Raw genomic sequence first — 12,167 nt, forward strand, 5'->3', positions numbered from 1 at the left:
ACTATTAGCTGCCTTGAATACTTACTTAAGCAGGACATAAATCTAATATATGCATCCTTGTAGGCTAATCCATTGTCATTCTTGGTTCTATCCTCTTTGAAGCCTTAAGAACTTGCTATGATGGGCCTGGGGGAATACTTCATATCATCCGTCTTCCTGGCCTTTTTTTTTATTGCCAAGAGCTTTCTGTTGTGAATATCATAAGCTAAACTCATTATACCCTCCCTTCCTATAACAACTGACTTATCATGGTATTTCTTGAGCTACTTCTTTTTTCTGCTCTGTTATATTTTCAACTAAAGCTAATTCAATTTCACTTCAGATTCCAAAACCACGTAGTTTCATACTTCTTTCTCGAGGCCCTCGCCTAACCAGGCAATATTAGCACCATGTAGTCTTGTAATGGGAACTTGTGATTGGGGAAAATCAATATGAAAACTCAATATGGTAACTGCTTAAAATACAGCATTTCAATTCTCTGTTATGAGAAACAATGTGTTTTGAAAACCCATGAGGATTAGAAACAAGAAATGAAATTAAAATGGGGAAAAAATAAGCTTAGAGATTTCATATAGTGTGAGCCTTCAATTTTCTTGATTTCAGCTGAACGGACTTTGCATGGTTTGGTAGACCAAATTCTAGTGAAACTCCTGCAGTGATGTTACTGTGCAAATAATGTAAATTATGCAAAAGATATCATTTGCATTGGCCACAATGATTGTTTTAATTTCCTGGCTTTTGTTATTTCATCTATCTGCTGAATTAGTCGACTGAAATATGTTTTCACAGTACATAATTTATGTTGTTACTGCAGCAATAGAACAATAACCAGATCCTATGCCTTTTTACCATAAGGAGAAGAATATAATAAAATGGTATCAACATTATACAATAGTGTCCCTCTATTGTGAAGATAAACTTTCCACAGTATTTACAAGAAACACACATAAGTTAGAACTAGTGATGCAAATGTAACATGGAAAAAATACCATGTGACACAAATTAGAGCAGTTCTAACAGGTTAAGCAGTTTCTTGGAACATTTGTTTATTTGATTGACTGAAGTCCTGCTTTTCTATTCATTCAAGACAAGGTGGCTAGCAAAACCTGAAATACCAAATAGAGGATAAAATGGGAAATATATGTAATTTTCAGAATATGTGGTAGAAATGCACATTAAATGACAGCTAAGGAGGATTTCAGCCACAAAGCATTTTATTTTCTAAGAATGCCGGTAGAGTCAAGAGGCATTGTTAGAACTACAGGAAAGTCTATTCTGGCTGATGGTTTTCTTTGAAGCACGCTGGTTTCCCCTTAACTTTTAATTTTTAAAAAATAAATTAGGTAGGGCAAGGTATTTATGTGTGCAGTAAGGACTGCACTTGTTAGGGGGGCACAGACAGTCTCCCCCAGATACCACACGGGAAACTGACAATTAAGGATACTACTACAACAGCAGATATCTGTGCTGTAAATCTTGAGATCGTATGAAGAACAGTGCTGGTTGACCTGTGCTTCTCAGGTGCTCAGTGTTCACACCCTGTTCCCAATGTGCAGAAAAGCTACCATCCCTTTCCCGAGAGGGCAGGCAGAGAGCCAGGCAGGTCTGCTGGGCCCATCCCACTAGCCACAATCTGGAGGCGTGGTGCAAGGATGTCAACTTCCTCTTAGCATTTCAGAACCTTCAGCTGCCACCGTTCCCTCTTCTTAAGCAGAGGGATGAGTCGCTGTAAAGAATACCTAAAGGGCTTTCTAGCCCAGGTGGAAGCTAAGGCCGGGCAGGAGAAAGGGCAGCTGGCTGAGGAATTCCAGGTGAGTGAGATCTATTTCTCTGGAAATGAGGAGTGGCGCCTCAGAGAAGCTATGAAGGAACTTCACCCTACCCTGTGCTGCCCCTGTCACTACCTATTTCCCTCTTTTTTTCTACAGCCAAAGGTTTGTCTTTGCTAGGAGCGAAGCAACAGCAAAGCTATTTGTTGCGCTTTGACTCTCTTTCTCCCAGTTTTTAGCGCTTTGATTAGATACCCAGCAAACAGAAATTCAACAGCTGTTCCTGGCTCTGTGTTTCTGTTCCAAGAAAGACGCACGTGTTGGGTTTTTGCCTGACCTACAAAATGTATGCATGCCTTTTTTTCCCCCATAGATAGGAAAGAAAACGGGATGGTGGTGGGTGCACAACTGACCTGGGAAATGTTTCTGTGGAATTGGCCTGCTGAAAAATGTCTTTTTGCTCATGTATCAGTGGCATGCTTTATCGTATTGAAGAGCTGATGTGCTCTTGTATGAACCCTAGCCTGATGTCTATCTTGTGAAGACTATCGGGTCCTTTTGCCAAAGCTAAAGGAAGAGTGAAGATGATCCCTCTACAGTTGGTAAATAATTATTCTTGAGGTTAAGTAGTCAGGTGATGAATGTCAAGAGAGAAGGCCAGTCTATTGTAGCTATTGGAAAGAGCCAATATATGTGTTTCACTGTTTAGCAATTGGGCTATGTTTGCCCGTATTCTCTTTTAACCACTGTAATGTAACCAGGCTTTGAAAGGGTACTGTTATAGGAGAGCAGTTGCTAAGAGAGTTTTTTTTAATGGCATTAGTAGAAAGCAATGTCTCATTTGCCATCAAAGCAGGGGTGAAATGCTCCCAGTTCGGATCGGATCACTCGATCCGGTAGCAATGGCAGCAGCTGGTTCGGTGAACCGGTAGCAAAAATCCCTGCACACACACACACACACACACACACCATGCCCAGCCACGCCACGCGATCATCAGAGGTTTTTTTTTTTTACTTTTAAAAGCATTTTTTCCTGCAGCCAAAAAAATGCTTTTAAAAGTTAAAAAAAAGCCTCTGATGATCGCATGGCTCAGCTGGGATTGTCAGAGCCTTTTAAAAGCATTTTTTACAACCTCTTCAGCCGGAGAGGTTTTAGAAAAAATGCTTTTAAAAGTTAAAAAGAAAAGTTGGCCACACTCACCCAATCACATTAACACCCCCCCCAACGCCCACAAGCCACACCCACAGAACCGGTAGTAACAAATTTTACATTTCACCATTGCATCAAAATAAACCAACAATCAGATGTGGCAGGAATTTCTCTTAAATTACAATGTATTATGAAAGTATTATGAGGAAGGGATGGGCCTATGCTAGAGCAATGTTTCTTACACATTTTGCTCCGGGACCTGAAAAGAGCTTTTGTTTGTATGGGTTACAAAGTCAATGCATTCGTAGAATATTTAATGAAATATGTAAAAATAATGACATTAAGCCCTTTGGATGCTCACACATAAATAAATGTCAGTAAATACATTTCCTAAAAAACTCTATACTCTTTTAAATAAAAAAATAATCAGAAGAGCGCCATTGTTTTAAATATTTGCAAATCTCTTCAATATAAGGCAAATAAGTTTTGATTTTGTGGACCCCTGAAAAGATCGTGGAGAATCCCAGTAGTTTTTGGACAGTGGTGGGTTGCTACCAGATTGGGCGAAGCAGTAGCGGTGGCAGCGGGAGGCTCCGCCCACCTACCTGGATGCTTCTGCACATGCGCAGAAGGGTTGTGCAAGTGCGCAAGTGCGCAAGCACCCACAAGCGAACCAGTAGCAACGGGTTTTGAAACCCAGTACTGTTCTTGGACCACAGTTTAAAAAATACTACTCTAGAGTGAAATTTATATGAACCCATAAGAAGCTGTGAACCAAGATATTTGTAGTTCATTTATTCGTTTATTTTAATTCAATCATGTCTGCCATGAATTCTGTAGAACGCAAGCCATCTTTCTATTCTTCCCTGCCCTTTGTACGATAATACTGAATTATAATGTATTGCTTTGACTCCTGCTTTGTCAAAAAACTTTACGGATGCAGACTGTGGTACTATCCTGAAGCCCATTTGACTCGTAAACCTTTTGCAAATAATCTTAAAGTCTGGAAAAAGTACTAATGCTACAGTAGAAGTTGCCAGTCAGTTTGTAGAAGAACAAATTGATGAGGCGTTTGATACAAAGTTCTGTCATTTTAAAGCTGGAGGATTGATTTAATTCCATACTGCAGGCATAGGCACTAAGAAGGGGATGCTAGAAGCCAGCAATTTTAGATTTGTTTTCAGCCACTGACACACTCACTTTGGACATTATCATTGGAGCTACTTCCTCTCTAGATGTTGTATGTAACCACTTACTTTAAAATGTAGTAATGGTGCCCTGCTGGACTGTTGAGCATTGCTGTATTTCTGCTTCAAATTCCTATCCAAAGAACACCAATAATTCCCAATTTCAAAAAATGAGAAAGGAATGATTCAGAGGGAGGGGCTGTGGAATCATATTTGTGTGGGGTCCTTGGTGCTCTCTGAACCTGGTTGTTTTCCCACAGACATTTCATTACCAAACCAGGTAACGTCATCAATGCTACCTAACTGATGCTACCTAGTTTGGTAATGAAATGTCTGCATGAATACAACGGAGTTCAGTGGGCATCAAGGACCCCACAATTCAACCCTGAACTACAAATATTCTCTTCCATTAGAATCATATTTATGGAAGTTTAAAAGGAATGCACTGGATTGTATCGCCTCTTTCTGCAATTCCCCCACCCTTCAAAAAATAGAATGCTTTCTTTAGAATTGTGAGGGACAATTTGTTAGAAATCAATAGCTGTGCAAAATGAAAAGTAGATTATACATTATAAATCTGAATACAAATTTTTTTTTTTTGAGGCTAAGTTTCTGGCCAGCATAAAGCCAGCAGGACTTTTCCATGCTCAGCTAGACAACTGAAATTATGAATCCTTCTAAACCCTCTAGCATCCCAATTGGCTACTGCACATCATGTGCCAAGATATGCTGAAATTGGTCACTTTATGGGTGAACTGACTAGAAAGACTCATTAGATTGCTTAGCTCACTTACAAGAGATGGGAAAATACAGCCAACTACATTTGACCATAAAGGGCCACATGCAGGAACCCTCTATATTTTATGAGTCGTATTTTGGTCCTTGCAGTGCCCACTACATTTTAAGAAGTAGTGATAGTTTTCCATTCTGTGTAAGATGTCCTTACTGATCCATATCGGATCAGTATTGGCAAATTCAAAATACCCTTTATAAACTGAGTATTTAATACCCATTCTGATTGCCGGCCCTATGACAAGTTGATAATATTATACAGTATTTCCATATGCCTCAAAGACTTGTCGGTCTTGAACTGGGGGGGGGAAAAGTGCTATTATAAAGGGTTCATAAAGAAAGCCCTAACTGATAACATGGATACATTCCATTTAAATTCAGGTTTAAGATGTCATTCAACCTGTTTGGTCAGCAGCCAACACAGCATGTACCGGATTTAAAAAATGGGAATGTACCTGGATTAAATCATTTGGGAAAGGGTTGCTTTGCATAATGTAATCACATCCTGCTGGGAAGCAGATGGAACAGAGGTGTTTCAGATTCAATGGGCTTATTTTGCATCTGTACTGTAGGTAACATTTAGGAACGCTCAGCTCCCCCTAACTTCCTCCTATAAACACACTGGCTACCATAGTAAAGCATTTCAGCAGTCACTATTGACAGAAGAATTAATTATAAAAATGACTATTCCCACTTAATGTATAATTTTAGGATTGTAGAACTGGAGAAGATGCAGAAAAGAGCAACTAAAATTATGAAAGGGCTAGAGTAGCATTTCAAAGAGGACAGGTTGCAACGCTTGAAGGATCTTAGCTTGGAAAAGGTAGGTAAAGAGAAATGCACTAAATCTAAAGCAGGGGTGAAATCCAGCAGGTTCTGACAGGTTCTGGAAAACTGGTAGCAGAAATTTTGAGCAGTTTGGAGAACCGGTAGTGGAAATTTTGAGTAGTACCACCTCTGGTTGGCCCCAGAGTGGGGTGGGAATGGAGATTTCGCAATATCCTTCCGCTGGAGTGGGCAGGGAATGGAGATTTCGCAGTATCTTTCCCTTGCCATGCCCACCAAGCCACACCCACACCCACACCCACAGAACCAGTAGTAAAAAAAATTGGATTTCACCACTGATCTAAAGTGATACAGCATGAAATTATACAGGAAGTGAAAAGTAGTATTCCTTTTCCCCTACCCCATATTCCCTGGTCCATCCCCATTTAATAATAACAAATAATGGAAAATTCAGGACGTAATTCTTTCTTTGCTGGCTCAGAATTCTGGGAGTTGTAGTCAAATGCATCCTTAAAATACCATGTTGGGGAAGGATAGATTGTGCAAACCTAGTTCACATACTAGAAATCTTGATTTCAAGGCTAATAGACCTAATCAAATAGCCTGCTGATTTAAACAGAAAAAGGAAATGGAAATATTTCCCTGCTAGCTTTCATATATACACACCACACACACACACACACACACACATAAACTAGATAGTAAAACAGAAATATGCCTGTGTGCACATTTCTGTTTCACTTTTAGCTTAGAGGCAGAGGAAGCAGAGACTGTATGTATTGAAAATTCATTTTTATTTATTGATTAGATTTTTATCCCACTTTAATTATTACTTTATAAATAACTCAAGGCAGCAAACATACTTAATATTCCTCCTCCTCCTCTTCCTCCTCCTCCTATTTTTTCTACAACCACTGTTCTGTGAGATGAGTTAGGTTGAGAGAGAGTGACTGGCCCAAAGTCATCTAGCTGGCTTTTGTGCCGAAGACAAGATTAGAACTCAGTCTCCTGGTTTCTAAGCCAGCACCTTAACCACTACATCGAACTGGCATAATAGGGCAGAAAAGTGCTTGTCTTTGAACTAAAATTCCACAGAGAATATAATCAGTGTTTGGATTATATGTTGTTATACGTTTGGGTTATCTGTAAACTAGAACACAGCAATATATAGCTTTAACAAATAAGCAAATAAAGACATGCTTTGATATGCAGTTCCTTTTTAAGTCCAGGTTCCTCCACCCTACATATGGTCAGTTACAGTGGTGGGTTTCAAAAAAATTTCCTACCGGTTCTGTGGACGTGGGTTGGTGGGCGTGGCAGGGGAAGGTTACTACAACATCCCCGTTTCCTCCCGATCAGCTGGGATTTGGAAGGCAGAGAATAGATGGGGGCGGGGCCAGTCAGAATCTTTACTACCGGTTCTCCGAACTACTCAAAATTTCCACTACTGGTTCTCCAGAACTGGTCAGAACCTGCTGAAACCCACCTCTGGTCAGTTAAGCTTCCTATTCCACCAAGAGACTGAGAGTGATATCAAGGCAGCCCAGTTTCCCTGCTAGCTACTGAGATCTCTAACAAGCTGCAGCATGTTTGAGCCTCCACTGCCTGTCCACATGAGGCTACTCACAATGACTGTTCTCCAAGACATTCACTCCTCCTCGTTGTTATGTAACCCAATTCTCTCCAAAAAGTCCTTGGAATACACATGAACCTTTCCAAACACTGGTCATATTGTCCTGTGAATGGCCAGTAAAAGCCCAGAAAATGACAGAACTGGAGCCAATTTCTATAAGGGTTCATTAAGTGTTTAAATCCGGCTTTCACTAATTTTCAAGAAAGGAATATTAGTCCAAGATGTCTTGAAAGCACAGAGCTTGGAAAAATTAGTTCAAATGATGTCTGCAATGTCCCCTTTTGTTTATATTAATTTTAAAGCTTGCCCATTTCCATAAAACTCTGAGTAGCTTAGACCATTAAAAAATAATAAAGGAATAAAAACCATGAACCATCTGTGTCTCTTTGCACCAAAGGGATGCACAGTTGGCTTTCATAGCAGTTATAAACAAGGAATGGTCGAGTTCTAAAATGGGGTTCAAACTTGCCTAAGAAAAAGATTCTTATTTACCTTGAAGAAATATGCTACTTTTGAATAGATTTACTTCCAAGGTAAATATTTTTGTTCCAGATCAGAGACTAATTTACTACCAGATATTTTGCACACTGAGTTCCAGGTATATCTGAGCTATTTATTTTTATCCAAAACTGATGAAAAAAAAAACCCCTTTCAATACACAGACAGTACTTACAGTACTGTCTTACACTACTGACAGATATTGATAGAATTGTAATTCTGCATCCTATAATCTCTTGCTGCCCAGAAACGGTTTTGTACAGGAGGGATAACTAAATGTATTCTGCCAAGAAGCAGCCATCCAGATACAGGTGAAAGAAAAGGACATTCTGCCAGATCTGTTTATCAGTCTTTTGCTGTCTCTCTATCCAGGCCAAGGTAGGGTATAAATAAAAGTCATGGATTGTTTTCCCTCACCAGCCATTGCTCAGCCCTGTTTGGGCAAAGAAAGAAACGAAGGCCGCAAAGGAAACTCATGTGATGTCTTAGGGCAGTGATGGCCAAACATTTTGCCATCACATGCCAGCAGCAGGGGGGTTGCGCGCGCGCATGCCCATACCCATAATTCTATGCGCCCCACCCCCAGGCATGCACGCCCCCCCACTCCCCCCTCTCCTGGCACGTGATGGCCCGGTAGGCCCGTTTTTCTCTCTTACCAGGCTTCAAAGCCTTTCTAGGAATCTGGAGAGGGCGAAAACAGCCTCCCTCCCGGAGGCTCGCCAGAGGCTGGAAATGGCCTGCTTGCCAACTTCTGGTGGGATCTGGGGCTTCTAGGTGGGTGGGGAAGGCTGTTTTTGCCCTCCCCAGACTCCTAGAAAGGCTCTGGAGCCTGGTGAGAGAGAAAAACAGGCCTTCCCCACCACCCTCCAAGGCCCTCCGGAGGCAGGAAACAGCCTGTTTCCTTACTTCTGGTGAGGCCAGAAGGCCCGAACATCAGCTGGCCAGCATGCACATGCGTACCAGAGCTGAGCTCACATGCCCACCAATATGGCTAGGAGTGCCACCTGTGGTACGTGTGCCATAGGTTCACCATCACGGCACATCCAGGCTAGTCAGCACAGGGTTTCACTATGATATCATCTGTTAACATAACAGAACATAATAACAGAGTTGGAAGGGACCTTGGAGGTCTTCTAGTCCAACCCCCTGCCCAGGCAGGAAACTCTACACCATTTCAGACAAATGGCTATCCAACATTTTCTTAAAAATTTCCAGTGTTGGAGCATTCACAACTTCTGCAGGCAAGTTGTTCCACTTATTGATTGTTCTAACTGTCAGGAAATTTCTCCTTAGTTCTAAGTTGCTTCTCTCCTTGATTAGTTTCCACCCATTGCTTCCTGTTCTACTCTCAGGTGCTTTGGAGAATAGTTTGACTCCTGCTTCTTTGTGGCAACCCCTGAGATATTGGAACACTGCTATCATGTCTCCCCAAGTCCTTCTTTTCATTAAACTAGACAATTGATTGTTGATTAAGCTAAAACAATAATCAGCACCTGGGAACTGGAATTGAATTCAAAATATCATAGAAAAAACACTCAGGTACAAACAAGGTGCGTATTTAGGGAAGGAAATACAAAAGCAAAGAAAAAAATATAAACAACAGTTCACTAGTGTAATTCAAGATTTCACTTTCGTAGCACATTCTGCAAACAATGCAGGCCCATGAATTAAATGTTCATTGCCTAATAATGCCTTTCCTCATGCAGCCTGCATTTTTAGAAGGCTTTTCAAACTGTTTTTGTGGAACCTCAAGCACAATCAGTTGTTTATTGGTAGAACTTTGCTACTTGATCAGGGCTTTGTGGAACTTTGTTTTAACTAACAGGTTCTGCAGATTGAAGTTATTTGAAAACTCCTATTCAAGAGCACAATCCTAACGTCCAGTTCTGTTGGCTGAAGGACTTTTTACCCCTTGTATAGAAAGCTACACAGTTTCCCTAGAACCCTATTTTAAGCCCATAACCCCATTCTGTCCTGAGGTTGGTTTATGCATTTTCTCCTTTACTGATTTCAATGCGGAGAGGTAGATAGACAAAGCAAAATAAATAAAAATCATTGGGTGAAAACTGCTAAAACACTCTCCCCTGCTACTTCCTGTTTAACCCACTTACCTGTAGATTCCTTTTAAGGGTGCTATACAAGGAGGAAGACTGCACTAGAATCATAGGAAAGGTTTTTGAATCTCATTAAGAACCCAACCTTTCTCATCCCCATAATTAGAAGGTGAGACCCATATTAAGTCCTGCTCTGCTCTTCCACCATCTAGGGAAGTGACAAATGGAGTAACACCAAGCTTTGACACAAGCTCAGTATTGTTTTGGATGAAATAATGATTTGAACAAGGAATCTGAGAACTGCAGATGAAACCCAACCAGATGCCTGAAACAAAAGACCTTAGAATGGAGAGAGGTAATGTGATGGTGGTGCTTCAAAGCTCTCTGCAGGATTGGAGACTTTTATCAAAATGACAAAAGAAGCATTGCCACGATGGTGACTGAGGCAAATTAATCAGCAGTATTGTTTAGTTTGAAAAAGATAAAACAGCCAGTTCAAAATATTTAAAAGAATCTCATGTAGATGAGAAAGAAGATTTATATCCTTTTGTTATACAGGGGAGAGTTGATTCCAATTACACTGAAAAGGATTTTGATAAAACATTAGGGAGCCCTTCCAAAGATATAAGCTGTTTTGAAATATTTCAGTGACATTTTTCATTGGCAGTAAGGTAAATTAGATAGGCTTTGGGGATTTTTTTAAGCTTCATGATCCCAAAATACACAAACTTTACAATCTTGAAGGGTTCTGTGACCCATCCCTTTCTCAGAGAATCCATAAAATCTGTTCCACAGGTGAGATTTCTGAATGTTACACTTTGCCCAATGATAAAAAAAGTCATTTTCAGACTCTTCTAATTCTGATATGTAGTCTCAGCTTAGCTCAAGGGAATGTCTGCATTATTTTTAACATTAAAAATAAACCCTACCTGGAGCAACCTTGGGTGGGGATGTGAGAAACTATTAAGTGGCCCAACCGGTTCTGGAGAAGGAAATATCAAAGTAAGAACATGATTTCCCAGAAGGGCTGAATGAAGCTTTTCTGGTCTAAACATATAGTCAGTATTATAGGAAACAAAGATATTTCATAACTTGGGATAGGGATTTGGCTACTGACTGCACAATTACAATCAACTGGAGAAATGGCCTGGAAAGCTACTGTAGGTCTTTAGGTTCATGGAGCTCTGTATTTAACTGGTTCTATATCAATGTTTCTTAACCACAGCAACCTTAAAATGGCTGGCTGGAGAATTCTGAGAGTTGAAGGTCTGTAGGAGAAGGAATGGCAGAACCTGGCAGCAGAATTTAAAAAAGGATTGGCCAAGAATCCCTAAAAGAAAACTAAATCCAATCCCTCTTGAATTCCATGAACCCTTATCTATTTATTTTATTTTATTTATTTATTTTGTCACAACATTATATATAAACACATATAATGAAAGAAAACAATAGGACAGGAACAGTAGGCACTTTTGTGCACTTATACACGCCCCTTATAGTCCTCTTAGGAATGGGGTGAGGTCAATGGTAGACAGTTTTTGGTTAAAGATTTTGTGAGTTTGAGAAGAGACCACAGAGTCAGGTAGTGTGTTCCAAGTGTTAACAACTCTGTTACAAAAGTCATATTTTCTGCAATCAAGATTGAAGCGGTTAACATTAAGTTTGAATCTATTGTTTGCTCTTGTATTATTGCGATTGAAGCTGAAGTAGTCTTTAACAGGAAGGACATTGCAATAGATGATTCTGTGTGTTAAACACAGGTCATGTCTGAGTCGGCGGAGTTCTAAATTTTCTAATCCCAGGATTTCAAGTCTGGAGGTATAAGGTATTTTGTTGCTTACAGAGGAGTGGAGGACTCTTCTTGTAAAATATTTCTGGACTCGTTCAATTGTCTTAATGTCAGAGATGTGGTATGGGTTCCAGACAGGTGAGCTGTATTCAAGAATGGGTCTTGCAAATGTTTTGTATGCTCTGGTTAGTAGTGTAGTGTTTTTTGGAAAAGAAGCTACGCAAAATTAGGTTTACAACTCTTAGAGCTTTTTTTGCTATGTAGTTGTAGTGGGCTTTGGCACTTAGATCATTTGATATGAAAACTCCAAGGTCTTTTACATCTAATTTCAAGGTGGTGCTAACCTTTAATTGAGAAGATTCCTATGCATAGACTGTTTAGCAATAAAATCAGTTTAATGGGACCTTCACACGTAAACCTGGTATTTCACACCTGACAAGTCCACACTTAAAGATATCAAGGCTCAGAAACACTGTTCTATACTAGACTCTACAGTTCTGCAAAAGGGT

General features: G+C 40.1%; 1 protein-coding gene across 1 annotated transcript in view; it reads left to right on the top strand.

Moving 5' to 3' along the window:
- The first annotated feature begins 1,653 nt into the window (after nt 1-1,653).
- PTPN18 (protein tyrosine phosphatase non-receptor type 18) overlaps nt 1,654-12,167 on the top strand; it is a 48,114-nt gene continuing 37,600 nt past the window's right edge. The window contains exon 1 of the mRNA XM_058167193.1: nt 1,654-1,811. Within this exon, the coding sequence (XP_058023176.1) occupies nt 1,719-1,811 (93 nt within the window). The 5' untranslated portion in view covers nt 1,654-1,718. The remainder of the gene's footprint in view (nt 1,812-12,167) is intronic.

This window comes from Ahaetulla prasina, chromosome 2 (genome assembly GCF_028640845.1).
Source record: "Ahaetulla prasina isolate Xishuangbanna chromosome 2, ASM2864084v1, whole genome shotgun sequence".
Classification (NCBI taxonomy): domain Eukaryota; kingdom Metazoa; phylum Chordata; class Lepidosauria; order Squamata; family Colubridae; genus Ahaetulla; species Ahaetulla prasina.